The 20055-nt window shown below is 37.8% G+C and overlaps 1 protein-coding gene across 7 annotated transcripts in view; it reads left to right on the forward strand.

Moving 5' to 3' along the window:
* Positions 1 to 20055, forward strand: part of dock10 (dedicator of cytokinesis 10) — a 156408-nt gene that overhangs the window by 38162 nt on the left and 98191 nt on the right. Inside the window, exon 1 of one of the 7 annotated variants that reach the window (XM_031902393.1) lies at positions 7003 to 7169. The exons of the other annotated variants lie outside the window; for them this stretch is intronic. Within the exon in view, the coding sequence (XP_031758253.1) occupies positions 7062 to 7169 (108 nt within the window). The 5' untranslated portion in view covers positions 7003 to 7061. Of the gene's footprint in view, positions 1 to 7002; positions 7170 to 20055 lie in introns of those variants that run through there. 7 annotated transcript variants of the gene reach the window in all.

Here is a 20055-nt window from a genome sequence, read left to right on the forward strand (position 1 = left end):
CACACAGACGCAGGTTTATACAGGATTATGGGCTTCTAGGGGGATGACTTATAACATGATGAAGTTAAGTGAAACTTAAGTTTGTCAGTTTATCTTGCTGACAGGAATCTGAACTATCAAGTCATACTTCAACATTAACACTCTTATTTTTTATGTAATACACATAGTAATTCTCACATCATATGAAAACTGAGCCTTAAAGCAAGCAGCCGGTGCCAACATAACTGCAGGCTGTTTGTAGCAGCAGGCGACTGTGTAGGAGCACGGCCCTGGCATGGTGTGGGCAGGCCCTTGGCGCTGACTATAACCATATGCAGCTTGTGTTGTGCACATCTGTGCTTCGAGCAGACCAGCTGGGAGGTGTCCCAGGGAGGCTGGATGGAAAGGAAATAAATTCAGATGACTGACTATGCTGTTTGTATGACTGACTTCTTTTGGTTGCTTCAGACTGCACTGCTCTGTTCCATTAGCCTGGGCTTTACCCACTTGTTTTTGTACCTTTCACTATGGTACAGAACTGTTAATAATTAAACAGTTAAAAGCTTTGATATACTTTAAGATATGTTGTCTGAACTATGTTTTTAGCAGACTATAGAATGCTATTCACATGGCTTATACATGCTGTATGCAGAGAGAAGTGCATACTGGGCCTCTGAAATTCTCTAGCTGTCCTTCACATATGACTCTACTATCACTTCACAGATAGGTGTGTTGTCAAATTACACATCAAAAAAAGGACAGTTTGTAACTGAGCAGTTGTTGGGAACATATAAAATTGGAACTCATGACTCTAAAATAAGGGTTCATTCCCTGGGAGTTTTGAAACCAGACATTTTATTTACCTAAAAAAGAATTCCTTTAAAGATAATGGGCCCGATTCACTAAAGTCCGAAATAAGGAGTGCTATTTATAGCATGCATTAAAAATCTTATCACTTCTTATTTTTCGCTCGATTCACTAAAAGGACACTTGTGATAATTAAGAAGCGATGTTCTTGGCATTATTTATGTTACGATGACATATTTTAATGAAAAAAACTATGCGATAAGCGTTATAGGGGCCGATTCACTAAAGGTCAATAACGCTTATCGCATAGTTTTTTTCATTAAAAAGCATGCGATAATTAAGTACCGATTCATCAAAGTCATTTCACATGTGTTAATCCGCATATCGCATGCACAAAAAAAACGCATTGCGTTAATTAGCGAATAGAAATAGTACTAACGCATGATTCACAAACACATATGAAGCGTTAAACGTGCAAAATATTGTGTTAATCTGTGTGAATATTAACCCTACTTGGGGCAGGCGGTACTTAAAGAAAATTGCGGTTCGTGAGCTATTGGCAACACAACATGGAGTTTGCAGTCGTATTTTTTCAAGTATATGTTGGCCCTAGAGTGATGCATCCTCCAGTTTTCAGGGAAATGGTGGTTTTCAGAAAGTAATGGTTACGTGCGTAATATATTGCGCTCTGCGTAAAATATTGCGCGCTGCGTAATATCTTGTGCGCTGCGTAATATATTGCTTGAAAATATGTCATCGTAAGATAAATAACGCCAAGAACATCGCTTCTTAATTATGACAAGTGTCCTTTTAGTGAATCGAGTGAAAAATAAGAAGTGATAAGATTTTTAACGCATGCTATAAATAGCACTCCTTATTTTGGACTTTAGTGAATCGGGCCCAATGTGTGTTGGTTTCAGCGACATATATCAATGAGTTTAAAGTTCTCAGGCTTTTGAGTCCATGGGCCCGATTCACTAAAGTCCGAAATAAGGAGTGCTATTTATAGCATGCGTTAAAAATCTTATCACTTCTTATTTTTCGCTCGATTCACTAAAAGGACACTTGTCATAATTAAGAAGCGATGTTCTTGGCGTTATTTATCTTGCGACGACATATTTTAATGAAAAAAACTATGCGATAAGCGTTATAGGGGCCGATTCACTAAAGGTCAATAACGCTTATCGCATAGTTTTTTTCATTAAAAAGCATGCGATAATTAAGTACCGATTCATCAAAGTCATTTCACATGTGTTAATCCGCATATTGCATGCACAAAAAAAACGCATTGCGTTAATTAGCGAATAGAAATAGTACTAATGATTCACAAACACATATGAAGCGTTAAACGTGCAAAATATCGTGTTAATCTGTGTGAATATTAACCCTACTTGGGGCAGGCGGTACTTAAAGAAAATTGCGGTTCGTGAGCTTTTGGCAACACAACATGGAGTTTGCAGTCGTATTTTTTCAAGTATATGTTGGCCCTAGAGTGATGCATCCTCCAGTTTTCAGGGAAATGGTGGTTTTCAGAAAGTAATGGTTACGTGCGTAATATATTGCGCTCTGCAAGTGTCCTTTTAGTGAATTGAGTGAAAAATAAGAAGTGATAAGATTTTTAACGCATGCTATAAATAGCACTCCTTATTTCGGACTTTAGTGAATCGGGCCCCATATGTTTAATATGTAGTTCAAAGGGAAATACTGTCAGCACCCAACAATGTTTATACTAATGCACATAAAATCTTTTTTCCTTTGAGAGAGGAAGGTCCTTTCCATCGTTTTTGCTACTTTTGACTGTAATTTGTAATTGAAGACCTCCAAGGTCTAATTGTAACCCATTGGCTACTGCTGGGAAAATAACATTTGGGGCTGAAATAAATTACAATTTATATTATTGAGCCAGGTGGGGAGTCGCTCACTGAGTTCCAGTATCTTACTATTTACTATTTGTTATTAGTAGGAGTGTCATAATATTTCTCCATCCATAAACCCAGCTGTACAGTTATGACCAGGGGACTGGGTATTAAATCCCACAGTATTTATTATTGTACAGCTTTATATGCATTCAGGCCATAAGGTTGAGTTATTGCTATATGTTTTCTTTTTATATAAGAGATTTTAGGGTTGATTCACTAAAGTGCGATAACGCATATCGCATGCTTTTTTGCGTTAAAATAGATGCAAAAAAACCACGCGATTCGCTATAGTATTATCGCATGCATTAAGTCGCATATTGTGTGTGTTAATTAGCGCGCAACCGCATGCGTTAATTTTACCGCATTGTGTTGATTAGCGCGCAGAAATAATACTAACGCATGATTCACAAAAACTTAGACGCGCTAAATATCGCATTAGTCTATGCGAAAATTAACACCTACTTGGAACAGGTGGTAATTATAGAAAAGTACAGTTCATGAGCTTTTGGCAACACAATATGGACTTTGCAGTGTGATTTATTCAAGTCTGTGTTGGCCCTAGAGTGATGCAGCCTCTGTTTTGCAGGGAAATGGTCATTTTAAAAAAAAAAGTAGTTTTACGAGCATAATGCCGTGTATGGCTAATATGGCATGCATGCGAAACGTAGCGCTCGTGCGTTAATTAGCGCACGCGACAAGTAGCGCACACGCGTAAATTAGCACACGTTGCGTCGAATACCGCCCGAAAATAGTCTTCACGACTTAAATAACACAAACAGCGTCGCGTCTAAATTAACGCAAATATACTTTTAGTGAATCGTGTGTTAAAACGCGAAAAATTAGACGCCATAAAATTTTTAACGCATGCTATAAATAGCGCACATTTTAACACACTTCAGTGAATCAACCCTTTTGTCACCAAACAATTGCTTTAGTATAAATCACATGTCATGTTAATAAGTACTGGCTGTTGGAAGATGTGAAGGAGTGAATTAAGCTAAAAAATTTTTGTTTGTTTGTTTGTCTTTAAATGTTAATTTTACTGGCCAGTAATTCATTAATTCAGTAATTTATTATTTGTGTAAATAGCTATGTGTATAATCTGTATATATATGTGGTATATATGTGTGGAAAGTACAAACTGTGCAACAGTATTAGCTTTGGGTTACAAACTGAGGCCTACTTTGTTTGGAACATGTGCCTCAGCTGTGCTGAAAGTATGTTTTAAATGGTGCTGAATGAGTGCATAAAACTACTTTGTTTCTATACATAACATTGCAATTGCATGTATAAAGTAAAGTTGAATAAAGCACTTACCTGGAGCTCTCAGAGAAGCCACTTCCTAAAGGGGTGGGCAGCCTCTCTGAATGAATATTTATAGAGTAGATGCTGACCACCGGGGGCAGCATAGAGCAGTTTGGAGGCTATAAAAGCTGCAGACTGGTTTCTTTTGGGAGTCTGTGTTAAGCCTTTGTAAAAGGTAGTTATAGAGCTCCAGGAGTGTGCTTGATCCCCTGCTGGTACAAGTTGGTATTGCACCATTGAAAAAACTGTTTTTTTTTCTGCATGTGATAAAAAATAAAGCACAATTTCCACTCAAGATCTGTCTGGCTACTGAACCTGCACACGCCCAGTGACAGAAGACATTTTCCTTTTTAAAATGAGATATTTAGTTCCCTATACAACACAAGAACCCATTTTGGGCCACAACCCAAAAGCTAAGAATTAGTTTATACCAGCCAATATATATCAGTTACATATATGATACTAATGAATAAGAGAAAGACAGAAAAAATAGATTTGTACTGTATTAGGACCACTCCAGAACTATTAACTCGCAGGCTGTAGAAGTCGTTGTGCGCGCATCATGTAATAAGTCAACAGGAAATAATGCACTGAAGTTAGTTTCCTGTGCATTTTGGTTTTTATATATATATATATATATATATATATATATATATAGGACTTTATGTAAGTAATTCTGCTCCACTACAAGCCCTATTTCCTTTAGATTACACATTATTTACATTGAGCCTTGTCTCCCAGCTGGTTCACCGAACCTTTTTTCCCTTTGCTGTGTGAGACCCAGTGCGCACTAGTTGCGAGTTGTAGTTCAGCCACTCGGTACAGCTCTTTATTTTTTGTTCTTTTTTCAGTTTGATCTCTTCTATCCCCCTTTCTTTACTGCTTTGTTTTTAGATACAGATCGTAGTTATGTTATATATTAATTATTCTTCACACTTGTGTTGATATATGTATGGTTGGTGATTGGTTATACACTATATGACGTCATCAGCTACATTTTGGCGCCATTTTGGGTTTAAGAATGGGTTTGTTACTTTTCTGTTCACTTTGAGAAAGGCTGTGGATACGGCCGAAACGTTAGATTGACGTATATCCATCAATAAATTTATTCTTTAATTTTCATTAAGACCTGTGAGTGCGGCATCTTTTTCTACATTGTGCTATTGTTTGCTATTATACTGCACCCAGGCATACTGTAACCTTGTTATACGTGAGTGCCTACTCTGTTGCATTCTCTCTCTCTCTCTCTATATATATATATATATATATTGGGACAATTACAAAAACAACAAAGCTACAATTACAGAAAAAAAACTTTTAAATCCTAATTATTGTGTTTAAAATAAAAAATATCTGGTGAACATTGAATGACTGGATTAGGAAATATACATCTGCAATCATATTCATATACAATATATATCTGCAGTTTGGTAAAAAAAAATACATAAAGGGCACTTCGTATGGAAAAGGGGAAGTTTTAGGCCATTTCACTGAGATGTTTCATATAAGCATTACTGAATTTGCATGCATGGGGATGGTGGATGTCTGGCAGGTCAGCAGTCCTACTTCTGTGGTGACAGCCTGTCAGTCTCCTGAAAGGGACTTACTCAGGATAAGTCTGGAGAGAGTGTGCCAGAAAAGAAGCAAGAATAGAAGCATGGAACACATGAGAGTCTGCAAGAGGGTGGGATCTCACCCCTAACATCCTCAGAGTGAGAAAAAGCAACAACACCCAATCTGTTATAAGTCAACAAGAGGTACTTTTACAGTGAGAGAAATAGAGCACTTCTAGAAGGCTGGCCCTTGATGCTTTGAAGGGACTAGTAGTCTGTCAGTGTGGTTTTCAATCCAAGCACAGTTACTATTCATTTCCCACTGTATTGGTGTTGGAACTGGTACTGTAATAATGCCACACAGGGACATGAAGGACTGTGCTAGCCAGGCACTTAGGTATCAGAAGGGATAAATCAGGTGTGAATATGTTTGGGGTTTTGGAGTATAATATATTTATTAGGTAACATATTTAATGTGGTGTGTTATTTTCCTAACTGCCCACCTGTAGTTGTACAGTATGTTTGAATTACTGTCAGCAAATTACAGGAACGAGAAGACATAAGGCCCCAGGAACTTTATATGGCAAACCTAAACTCTCTTTGTTTGCCGCATTACTCCAATGCAAGGGGTAATTAGGAGGGACCAATGAAGGGCAAAGGATTGTGTGTGTGTACATGTTTGAACATTTGGTTACAGTTCGTGGTATTGTTTAGGTGGAGCATGTGTAGTAATTGGTGGTGTATGCTTGGGGAGGATATTTACAAGCTTGGTAGTAAACTTATAACCCCACCACCACTTTTCCACCTTGACCTTTATTGCACATAGTGCTATGTGACTTTTTTCCCAACTGGGTCACTATCTGTGTGTGTTCTTTTTTGTGCCCATGGACAGCAGATCAAGATTTAAAGGAGAAGGAAAGGTTAAAAACTAAGTAAGCTTTATCAGAAAGGTCTATGTAAATACAGCCATAAGCACTTACAGAAAAGCTGCACTGAGTCCTCTATGAAAAGAAACACAGAGTCTGCGCAACTCTCTCCTGCTCCCATAAAAATGCTAAGAACTTCCTCCCCCCCCCCCCCCCCCTTAGGGGTCTTGGTCTCGGTGCAGAAGTGAGGCATTATGGGAATTTTCTTTACAGAGCTCAGGGTTTTTTTTGCTATGAGGCTTCTAATCATCTGAAAAAGAGAAATATGGGGAGACTTAAGGGCACTATTGAGAGAACTGAAGGTATGCCTGCAGCTTGAGTTTAACACTTTATTAGCCTTTCCTTCTCCTTTAAACATGAATTTTTTTTTTATTTTTATTTTTTTTTTTTGGTTGGAGAAATTGAAAGCTTACAGGAAGCAATGAGCAATGCGGGTTTTCTTCTTCCTTTCAGTATAACACTAAAATATACTTCCTGTTCAAGAACAGTTTTTTGCAATGATTCTGCTTGTCTAACTGCGTGGATTGTCCAGAGTTACTTGGGTTTGCTTAGAACTGTGATTTTGCAATATAATGAGCATGAAAGGAAGAGTCTTCAGGAGAGAGCAATGCCCGGATGCTTGGAAGAAGAGACGAACTATTAGAAGAGTAAATCCAGGGGCACTTCAGAGATTAAGCTGTGTAGGTGATGAATCCTTTTTCTTTTTCTTTAGTGCAGCTGCTCACTAAAGTGTATTGTGCCATTAAATTGTATTGGCATCAAATGTTTGGCAATCATTAGCATTTATATATGTCAAGTAACTGCAATGAATGAGTTGATGGTTGATACAGTAAGGTATCAAGTGGAGTCAATGAGTTCTGTATGAGGTGTTAAGTAGATAATTAGGTAGTTCATGATTTCTTGTAAATGATGCTATACATTGTAATATGCCCTTCCTAGAGATGTGGTAATGGCAGATTCTGTTAATGCCTTTAAGAGGGGCCTGAATGAGTTCTTGAACAAGCATTGTATCCAAGGCTATTGTGATACTAATATCTACAGTTAGTATTAGTGGTTGTATATATAGTTTATGTATGTGAGTGTATAGGTAAGGTATGGTAAGTATAGGTTGTGTGTGCTGGGTTTACTTGGATGGGTTGAACTTGATGGACTCTGGTCTTTTTTCAACCCTATGTAACTATGTAACTATATTAAGTGCTGGGATTACTAGGGTTTACTACCATATTCGGTTTTGTAGCATGTATGAATAATCTCTGGCATTATTCTGAGAGTCTGCAAAATATAATATAAATTAGCTGGTTCATTACTAGTTAGGCACTAGCAAAACACCTAAAAAATTGACCATCCATGTTTTTTTAGCACCGGGGAACATACGGGGAACATACAGCCTCAATAAAGTGTGTGTGCATCTTGTTTCCATAGCATGAAAACATGAATCTGTCCATTACGTTAGTTATATATGCCTAGTAATTGCTCTAGGGTTTATGTTTATACAAGAACAGTAACCATGATCTACAATAGATGATTGCATGAAATGAGTAAGTTTGACAAAATTATATTTAGTGTAGTAGAATGAGTTTTTTAAGACATTGAAAAAATCAATATTTAGCATGCATAAATACAGTATGGCCGCCTTGATTGGGTTAATGTGCTTTGGGTCTCCTAAGATAAAAGTAGGGATGCACCGAACCCAGTTTTTAAGGTTTGGCCGAACCCCTGTCCATGTTAAGGGATTCAGCTGAATCCAAAACCTAATTAACATATGCTAATTAGGATTTGGAACGGTTAAATGTTGTGCGCAGTGGAAATGTTTTCACTTCCATGTTTATGCGGCGACATTAACCCTTCCAAATCTGAAATAGCATATGTTAATTAGGATTTGTATTCGGTTCGGCCAGGACTGATTCGGCCAAATCCAAACCCTGCCGAAAAAGGCAGAATCCTGGCTGAATACTGAACTAAATCCTGTATTCGGTGCATCCCTAGATGAAAGTACTCTGTTTATCTAACGATTTTTTTTTTTTAGCTTCATTTTAGTACAGTAAGCAGCACACAGATGTTTGTATTGGGATTACTCAGGGGCGAATTTACAATCTAAATGGCAATTAGAGTTTATTAATAAACAGGTGCACCCTGGCAAATTGTTACTTTTGCTCCTATAAAATGGATAAAGAATACTATGTATTCAGTTTGCATGTAAATCATCTGTTCAAAATGTGTTTTTGTTCTGCTATTATGTATAGTGTGCAGCAAAGGAAAGCCTAATTTGCATTTGTATTTAAAACAGATCCCATGCGATTTCTTTTTGTACCTGCCATTGTTTTTTGGACTAGGTTGGCTCTTATCTCTGGGAAGAAGCCACCTGTTTTTGTGTATTTTTTAAATATTTTCCCCTGGCTCTCACATAATTCCAGTGAAATACAGTGCCACATGCTCTTCTCATTGGTGCAGTAGACACAGTGAATAATTAGTTATTTTAAACAAAGTCCTCTCTATGTCATGTCTAGTGGGAGGCAGCCATGCTCTTTTAACTTCCTTCAGAGGTGAACACTCCTTATTCGCAATGTTGAGGCGATTGTAACTTTCTCATTTGTGCAGTGTCTCGTTTTTCATTACTAGGGATTAAGTACATAGGAGGGTCTCTGTTCAGCAAAGTGTACATATAGATTATTGCATGTTACAGGTGTCTTTCAGTAACACTCACATTCTCTTTACCCAGTGCTGTCCAACTGGCTGCTGTGACTGCCTACCTTTGTGTAAGCTTTAAATGGGATCAGTACTGAGATTAACCTCAGATTCCGGCTATAAACTCCTGTATTGTTTAAAAATGTAATTCCCTGTATTGTTCACACCTTTTAATCCCTGAATTGTTTACCCCCTCCATTGTTCACACCTCAGGAAGTTTGCTAGCATTTGGAAATAGTCATTATATGGTCTCTAAGGTGTGTAATTATATGCTGGGGGTTGCTGTGCCATCCACTGGGGAGTTGGAGGCATATGGATTTAAGGGTATGTATTAATGTGACATAATATTCTTTCACATATGAATGCAGGGTGAAATCCTTACACCAACCATTTGGGTTTTTGCTGTGCTACCACCATTAATGTGGTTATGGTCTTAAAAGTTCTTGTGATAACATCGGTGTGGTTTGAAGTGGGTGTGGTTTAAAAAAGTTGAGTGGTCAAAACTGGCTTTCATTATTGACCCTTCACCATGTAGGCCAGAAAAATTCTGGCCCTCGGTACCACAGAAGTTGGACAGCACTGTATTAACCTATAAAGTTGCTGAGAAGATGGGACTGGATTCTACTTGTGGAAAGACCAAATATACCTTAATGAAAGCCTCTCCACTATTATGAAAAGCTGCTCTGTGCACCAGATAGTTGCAAAAATACTCAGAATGTGCCCTATTTTTGCTGACATCCCATTTTTCCTTGTATGCTGAAGACAATGTTCCTTCTTTGTTAATATTTTAAATGAAATAGGCCATTGCTGCACTGTAAAAGAACCCTGGTTCACAAAGACAAGCAAATTTTTTGTGCACTCAGTTGTTCTGCAAAATTATCTGGACTAATGAAGAAACTGTCGTGTTAGCATGCATAAAAATATACAGTGGTGTGAAAAATGATTTGCCCCCTTCCTGATTTCTTATTCTTTTGCATGTTTGTCACACAAAATGTTTCTGCTCATCAAACACATTTAACTATTAGTCAAAGATAACACAAGTAAACACAAAATGCAGTTTTTAAATGAGGCTTTTTATTATTTAGGGAGAAAAAAAATCCAAACCTACATGGCCCTGTGTGAAAAAGTAATTGCCCCCTGAACCTAATAACTGGTTGGGCCACCCTTAGCAGCAATAACTGCAATCAAGCGTTTGCGATAACTTGCAACGATTCTTTTACAGCGCTCTGGAGGAATTTTGGCCCACTCATCTTTGCAGAATTGTTGTAATTCAGCTTTATTTGAGGGTTTTCTAGCATGAACCGCCTTTTTAAGGTCATGCCACAACATCTCAATAGGATTCAGGTCAGGACTTTGACTAGGCCACTCCAAAGTGCTGGTGTGTTTTGGGTCATTGTCCTGCTGCAGCACCCAAGATCACTTCAGCTTGAGTTGACGAACAGATGGCCGGACATTCTTCTTCAGGATTTTTTGGTGGACAGTAGAATTCATGGTTCCATCTATCACAGCAAGCCTTCCAGGTCCTGAAGCAGCAAAACAACCCCAGACCATCACACTACCACCACATTTTACTGTTGGTATGATGTTCTTTTTCTGAAATGCTGTGTTACTTTTACGCCAGATGTAACGGGACAAGCACCTTCCAAAAAGTTCAACTTTTGTCTCGTCGGTCCACAAGGTATTTTCCCAAAAGTCTTGGCAATCATTGAGATGTTTTTTAGCAAAATTGAGACGAGCCTTAATGTTCTTTTTGCTTAAATGTGGTTTGCGCCTTGGAAATCTGCCATGCAGGCCGTTTTTGCCTAGTCTCTTTCTTATGGTGGAGTCGTGAACACTGACTTTAATTGAGGCAAGTGAGGCCTGCTGTTCTTTAGATGCTGTCCTGGGGTCTTTTGTGGCCTCTCGGATGAGTTGTCTCTGCGCTCTTGGGGTAATTTTGGTCGGCCGGCCACTCCTGGGAAGGTTCACCACTGTTCCATGTTTTTGCCATTTGTGGATAATGGCTCTCACTGTGGTTCGCTGGAGTCCCAAAGCTTTAGAAATGGCTTTATAACCTTTACCAGACTGATAGATCTCAATTACTTTTGTTCTCATTTGTTCCTGAATTTCTTTGGATCTTGGCATGATGTCTAGCTTTTGAGGTGCTTTTGGTCTACTTCTCTGTGTCAGGTAGCTCCTATTTAAGTGATTTCTTGATTGAAACAGATGTGGCAGTAATCAGGCCTGGGGGTGACTACAGAAATTGAACTCAGGTGTGATAAACCACAGTTAAGTTATTTTTTAACAAGGGGGGCAATCACTTTTTCACACAGGGCCATGTAGATTTGGAGTTTTTTTTCTCCCTTAATAATGTAAACCTTCATTTAAAAACTGCATTTTGTGTTCAATTATGTTATCTTTGACTAATAGTTAATGGTTTTTGATGAGCAGAAACATTTTGTGTGACAAACATGCAAAAGAATAAGAAATCAGGAAGGGGGCAAATAGTTTTTCACACCACTGTATATCTGTAAACTTATTTACATTTTAAACTGATTATATATATATATATATTTTTTTTTTCCATAGCATTTTGTAGGGTTGCATCACACCCCTATGAAAGTGTGCCAAAATTATAAAAACCTACTGGACTGTACATTTTTATCTGAAAAAGAGATATAGTCAAATGATAAGGAGCATGTACTTGTAGATGCACTTCCCTCCTAGTTTTGTATCTTGTTCTGATATGCAGCAGTCAGTATCTCATTTATAGCAAATACAACCCCCTATGATGTTCTCAAGATCTTTCTCAAAATATGTCCAAATATCTGGACATAGCTTAAACCTAAAGTCAGCTTAATTTCCATTTTGCAGAAGTAAAAAGGTTAGTTAAAAACACAAATGTATATTTGTATATAAATAAAAATGACACCCTCCATATTTGATCATGTTTAATGTCTATAGAGGAAAAATAAATCTAGAGAACTATTCTTGTTTTACAAAGCAAAACTTGCATGCCCTTCAACATCTGTAGGGCCGCTCATTGCCCAACCCAGATTTATAATCCTGACAGCTGTAACAAATGAAAGAAGAACTACTGGCAGGAAATAGAAGCAGTCTGCTGCTATGCTTCCTGTATTGGTTTCTGTTTTGTAATAAACACTGAGACATCCATTCAAAAAGTTATGAATATCAAGACAAAATATTTGTACATTTTGTTTTCTTTGTAGAAATTACAGAATGAAACAGCAATGATTTCCTTCTGTCCTGGCTGTTGGTTATAGTAATGATTACAAAAACACTTCTTCAAAATTCTATGCAGCAAGCTTTGAAAAGTCTGTTTTTATAATTCCTGTAAGTTTTACCCAACATTAAATGATTGAAGACAGTTAATAAAAAGGATGGCAGGTTTCAGTCATGATTCTTGCAGTTTTCCCATGCAAAGTTACCGGTGAAGAGTAGAAGCAGTGTTACAGATTCTGTTGATTAAAAGGAGGTGTTCCATTGCTACCAGTAAGGTCTAGGCTCTTCTTGTTGAGTCTCAAGCTACACCCAGAGTGGCACTCACAGCATTTCTAGCTACGGCCTGCTGTTATACATACACACACCACAAGAATGTAGCCCTAAATGTTTTTAATGTTCTCAAAAACAACTGGCTCAGACAATATTTATTATAAACAAGTTTCTCCCGTCAAGTCACATTCTCAAATAACAATATAATTAAAAACAGCAAGGGAACATCAAGTCATTCATTTGAGCCCTCTGATTTTCTCTGAAACCAACCCCAGCCCTTCCTTCTATAGCAATCTATATAGCATATGCTGTCCAAATGATCAAAGAACAACTTATCTCATAACTCTTGACTTGAACCTTCAGCCCTATCCCTTATTCTGTTTGATAGTATTCCTAATATATGTGTTTCACTGTTAGTAAAAAGGGATCTTTTATTAAACTAGAGGAAGTATGCAATTAAATTAAGAACTGAAACTCTATATTGTACTTCTTGCTTATTTCTGTAGTGGTTATAACACATCACAGCGTTTCCCATGAAACACCTTGGTTCACTCTGTGTCCATATATACCAAGAATATATAGAAGTTGCTTTTAAAACCTTCCTCCCATTTTTTCTTCCAGTTTTCACAGTTTTCAAATATGACTTTTGCTTATTTGGAACTGTCCTGACACACATTTGGAAGGCAGAACAATATATACTGTAGTTTCCTGGTCCCAAGCATAATGCTAAATCAGGGAGTTTGAAAGTGCAAAATTGGTTGAGTCCCTGTTTAGCCCCCAAAGGCTGTTTAACACAATTAAGGTGTATCAGGTACCATTGTACCAGTCAGGAGTACAATTAGGGGGCCCCTGAACCCTCATTCCTAGGGGGGCAGTAAGGATATGTCACACCTTGTCAAGTGGGTGTCATACTTCGTAATGAACAAACAAACTTACTCCTAATAAAGAGTTCATCTGCAGTACCCAGCTCCCACATACTTAACCTACAGTTAGTAGTATGCCTTTGGCCCAGAAAAGAATAAACTCTCTGTAGTAGACAAAGTAGGTTGTTCTCATTTTGAGAAAATATCCACTAAAATGTGGAGCATGTTTAATTCAGTTGTAGCATATTATGTATTCTGTTTGATTAACAGGTTAGATATTTAAGGATTTAATTGTAAGTTCCTGTTGTGAGTCAAAGACTGACCATCTAGTTTAGTGATTTGAAATGTGCAGCTAACCAATTACATAATAGAGTTGTCTTGCTTCAAAGCATGTTCCTGCAGGGGGAGGCTAACTTCATATTGCATCTAGATAAGTGCATTATTATGGCTAGTGGTAAATGGTATAATCCTTAATGGGACACCCTTAAACAACTGAATGCAAGGCTTCTTTGGGTCTGATTGGCTGGAAATGCCTTTAATGTAGAACTGCACTTGCATTTTTACTCACCCATTGTGACCCAGAATTGCTTTACCCAGAACCAGACTTGCTGACTAAAACAACCTCATGTAAGAGCAGGCAATGAGCAGTCCTCAGGGCAGGAGTATAAAAGTCAAGTAGATTTATTGAAGTACCAAAAACAGAGGTATCCTTTTGTGGTTCATATTGTCATAACACATAGTCATAGAGTAAAGATTCATACTCATTACAAGGTATTTAAAGCTCTGTTCCTGCTAAGCTGTGCGCATGTGGGTGCACACACAATAAATTGTGGTGCACACAAAGAAATTTGCGTGAAAACACATCATTTCGTACTGTGCACACCAGTTTTGGAAAAGTGCACTTGCAGTTTAAAAGTATGCACAAAAGACATTTTTTGTGCGAACAGACATGAAGAAATTAGAGGGAACATTGATTTAAAGAAGTGTTCACCAATCAGATTATACATAAGTATAACCAATCACTTGTGCACATTATAGTGCACCACTCAGCGTATAAAGTAAAAAATGTCAATCTTTACTGGGGACACACAGACAGATGAGCTTATAAGGCACCATGTGTGTGCTCCCAGTGTTGAAAGCAATACAAAGCAGAGAAAACTTTATTGAAAAATACACTGAATAGTATCAAACCTATAAAAATGTAGAAGTGAAATGAAACCTTGCAAATATGCATGGGATTTTTAAAAGACACATAACATTCAGTAATTTATATAGTTGATTCTAGTATAAATCTAATATATATATATATTTAGAAACTAAAGGAAAATGCCAAGATGCAAGAGAAATGTTTTAAAAATAACATGGTACATCATATTTGCTATTTATGCCTGAGGGAAACTTTGGGGCTAACACAAAAAATCCACTTGGTTTTTCTGATATAATAGTTCCTCTTAATGATTTTAAATATATCATTGTATTAAGGCTATATGTCACATGTGACTGAATTACAGGAAGGGTTAGAATGGGTGTTTTCTTTTTTAAAAAGATAGAGGGGACAATGTTTCTTTGGTCTGCAGTTGCTAAAACGGTATCTTGTGGGGTTTGACTCACCCTAGTAAAAGCCCTAACCAGAGTAGGCGTAGAATAACAATGTTTTAAGAGTCTAGACCTCAAATCACAGGACTTCTCCAAGAAATCATCATACCCAGAACATAAATGCCTAAAACTCAGAAATCCTGTTGGAATGTTACGGATCTAATATCGCCGGTGTAAGGAGAAGACATTAAAAATCATATTAGAAGTACAATCTTTTCTGTACAGAGAGGTTAGTCAACTATACATAGAGACTAATCTAGAAACACTATAGAAGTAGGGTGTCAGCATTGAGTTAATTTCAAATATAGAACAAGATCGTCAATATAGTGACCATAACATTGTATGTAAGTTTGAAACAAAAATATTCTCATGATGTATAGTTGACTCTTCCCACCACCCCATATATAAATCAGCAAACGAGAGGGGAGACTATCTCTGCGCCACACTTCTGAAGATAAAAAAAATGTTTTTTTTGTGTAAACTAGACTGAACACTGTGTCTGTGAAGATGGTAAGATATAGCTTTTAACCCTGATACAACTAGACTGAACACTGTGTCTGTGAAGATGGTAAGATATAGCTTTTAACCCTGATACAACTAGACTGAACACTGTGTCTGTCAAGATGGTAAGATATAGCTTTTAACCCTGATATATATCAAATGATCACAAACACAGAAGTGATGCGGTCAGAAGATTAGCTAAATGCAGGAAAAGTCCGGTTTGAAAGAAAATAGATGAAAAAGCTTTAGCAGATCCAACCTGACCTTGTATTATTGTAGCAATCTATTTTATTATACCATAGAACTTATATGAGGTGTTTTGCCTTATATTAGTGTATTATATGTATGTAGAACTTAAACATCTCTAGCTGGGAAACAGCACAATTATTAACAAATCACAAATCTCTGATATGTGAATTATGTTCTGTCTTCCCACTCTTCATTCACTTCCTTAACACATTTGGTAAAAGCACATGGCATTATTTCAAATGTTTTAGCAACACTGCCATTAGGGAAATTATTAAAACTCGTGATATGCAATTTTGAATTGATTATTCTGTAAAGCTGTGTACAGAAGCAGGGCCAGACTTCACTCCAAGTGCTCTCACCATATGTACGTTCCGCGCATTCCAAGCGTTCATCAGCCTTATTCAGCCTTCCTCTTTTTCTGTTTTGAAGTGTTTTTCTATTAGAAGTATTGCTGCTACTTGGTATTGAGGCAAACTGTAATGGACATATAATGCACAAGGGCCTTGATTGTTCTTTGGACATACACATCCAGCAAATCAGCAACTACTCAGCTTTTGGCTGTTCATTCACAGCTTAGCCCCTACAGCAGTTCTAGCCCATCATAAACATACAATTGGAACCCGTCATCTTAATACAATTGAATTATACTTCTAAATGTTTATAAAACAATTGGAATGGTTTTAAGATATTTTACAACACATAAATAACATACAGATTGAGATGAAATTATATAAAAGAGGTGACTCAGCGATAATTCATTACTTTAACTTATATGGCCTAATGAATATACCAGAGGCCAGAGTTTGATCTTGGATAAGCCGTTAATTCTCTCACTGTTACCCAATACAATTAATAATGACTTGGCTTGATACCTCTTGGCATATTCTGCACATTTTAATCAAAAATACGTTGGAATACTGTTGGAAATTATGCATTTCAGCCCAAAAAAGTAAGTATTTTGTGGCTGAAAAGAAGACCAACCATTGTTGTCTCCTGTTTCCCATTCAACCGTTGTTATATTTCAGCCAGTTGATGATAGAGCTGTGTGCTCTAGTCCTTACTGCAAGTGATCCATAACAGTAATAATAAGTGAGAAGAGTTTGTATTGGTGTTAAAATAAAATTAGTGCAAGAAAGAAATTCTAGGGAGCAAGCAAAAAGTTTAGGCATTAAAATGAGTGAATGTTAAAGTTAAAGATGTTGGTCTCTTGATTTCCACCCCAGTCCATTCTATCTAGGTTGTAGATAATGGTCATACCTTGTGGCCATGCATTTTGACTCTTTAGACAGTCTTTAGGACCTGCGGGAGCCCTCCTGCCAGGAAAAAGATGTATATGGTAACAAGAAGGACGCAATCACAAAGGCAATTCAAACTTGTTCAATTCATTTCATTTATACCTTTGGTGTACATGCAAGTGCAAAGGATTGTATTACAAAAATAGAGAAAACCCACCTTCAAGGCTAACCAGTACAGGAATGGATGCGCCAGATAAGCAGATAATGTGTGTTTTATAATGTGCAAGCCATGTAAGGGTACCTATTTGGAAAAACCAACTATTATGGGATATCAAGCCAGTCAGCAGTTACAAAATGCAGTATAACAGGCCAAGCTTCAGACTATAACATATTAGGTCAAACCTCACATTTATAATATGCTTTGTATGAGTGTATTTACCATATGGATTAAAGAAGCCCAGGTCTAGGCAGCAGCCTCAGCATTAGGAAATACAGTAAGTTAAAATATAGATAATTTATACATACTATTGTTTAATATATAATGGGTGGGTAAATACTTTGATAACATTTGTTCCATTGGGTAGGGATGTTTATTATATTACATAATAAATCAAGGCAGAAGAGGTTATAAATTTACCCCTGGTTTACTATTGCCTTTTTAAATACCAAGTCAGAACATATCCTGCTTTTCCAAAAGTATTCTCTTTCCAGCATCCCTCTGTCAGCCTAGTAAACAAAACTTTATTTTTTTTAGGAATAATTACTGCTAATTACTGATTTATGCAAGGAACTAAAGGTGGCCATACACGTGGCGATCTGACGATGTTTCGTACGACCATCGGTCGCACGAAACCTCGTAAGATCCGCCACACACCATTCAGGGCTGAATCGGCAGGTAAGGAGGTAGAAACAATAGGATTTCTACCTCCTTCTGCCGATTCAGCTCTGAAGGGAGAATTTTGGTCAGGCGCCTTCTATGGCACCCGATCAAAATTTTCAAACTGGTCCGATCGGCGAGTCGTCCGATATCAGCAGCTTCCTGCGATATCGGTCGACTCGCCGACATGCCATACACGCACCGATTATCGTACGAAACGAGGTTTCGTACGATAATATCGGTGCGTGTATGGCCACCTTAACTGAATATTTCATTTTATCACCAGTCTTCTTGATTTCTCATATCAACCCAAATAGCTATGCCATGGGTAACTCAGCAGATCTGTGATCAAATACATGCAGAGCTCACTTCAAGTGTTAGTTAATTAAATGATAGGAATGTCAGAGAACATGACTTTTCTCCTTTTTTTGTTGCGTGGGAAAAAGCTGAAAGCAGCTGTGTTATGCCTGTGTTTAGCAGAACATCTGACTGACATGACAGTCTAGGAAATTATGCTAAACATTAGATCTGTAGGGCTTGCTTTTTATCAAAACATGCTGACAATATTTTTTCCTATGAACAATATGTACATTTAAAAGCTTGGGAATATTAAAGCCTTTAAAGGGACAGTAACACCAAAAAATAAAAGTGTATAAAAGTAATTACTATATAATGTAATGCTGCCCTGTACTGGTACAACTGGTGTGTTTGCCTCAGAAAGACTACTATAGTTTATATAATAAAACTTCTGTGTAGCCACGGGGGCAGCCATTTACAGGAGAAAAGGCACAGGTTACTTAGCAGATAACAGATAAAACCCCATTATATTCTACAAAGCTTATCTGTTATCTGCTATGTGCCTGTGCCTTTTCTCCTTTTCCCAGCTTCAATGGCTGCCCCCGTGTTGACATAGCAGCTCATTTATATAAACTATAGTAGTCTTTCTGTTGCAAACTTACCAGTTTTACCAGTGCAGGGCAACTGTACATTATATTTTAATTACTTTAAAACACTTTCATTTTTTGGTGTTACTGTTCCTTTAATGTTATGTTAAAGTGATACAGACACATGCAACAAAAGGCCCCCAGTCTACTCCTCTTTAATAAAAGCATGTTATTTATTTGATTCATTTTGTTCAAAACATATAAATAAGAAGTAATGTAAACTGACTTCTGTGAACTTCCTGTTACTGCTGAGTCTGTCCCTGTATGTCTTTCCTCCTATGGGAACTGCTGGGCGGGGCTATTCAGGGAGGAACATCCTGATCGCTTCCATTCTTACTTCTGAAATCACAGGAGCTTTCTCATTCACATGGCCTGTAAGTTGCCAAGGACAAATTAGTTTTTAATATATTATAGTACATTTACATGCACCATTGTGCTATGTTGCCTCTTGTCCCAGAGAACCCTTGTGGTTTCCCTAGGCAGTGCCCATGTGCAAAAAAGCTTGTATTTTACTCCCCATTGATTAACCCTTTTTTGTCCTTTAACAATCAATTTATACATGTAGCCCACTTTATATGATTTTGTGGCACTACCTGCTGATATTATCACTTGTTGGTGATTTCAGGAGCCCTGAGCCCCCGCTTACTAGGGGACAAGTGTTTCCCAGCAATGGCGTGCCTCCACCCAGGGATGATTATGTGGGACTACAACTCCCACCCTAGGAACTTAGTGCTGTAGTTCAACCCCTCAGGGGTTGGGGGTAATTCCTTACCAGCTTAGTTAGGTGATCCTGGGTATGAATCAGATGAACAATGAAGTATATGATGAAACAGTTGTATCTTTATTGGGCAGACCTCTCCAGGAGTGTGTTACAGGCAGATCACAGCACATCCATCATTTATCTCACAGCACAGAGAACCTCTCCCAAAGGGGTACCCACGGTACTCACGCCAAGATGATCTTATCTAGGAGGTCCCCCCGGTACTCTCGCCAAGAGACCCTCTCATAGGGCTCTCCCCAGTACTCACGCTAGGCAGACCCTCCACAAAGACTCACCCCCGGTACTCACGCCCAGGCCCTCTTTATCAGGGATCTCCTCTCTAATGGGGACTTTCTCCCCCTTG

Source organism: Xenopus tropicalis, chromosome 5 (assembly GCF_000004195.4).
Source record: "Xenopus tropicalis strain Nigerian chromosome 5, UCB_Xtro_10.0, whole genome shotgun sequence".
NCBI classification, from domain to species: Eukaryota; Metazoa; Chordata; class Amphibia; order Anura; family Pipidae; genus Xenopus; species Xenopus tropicalis.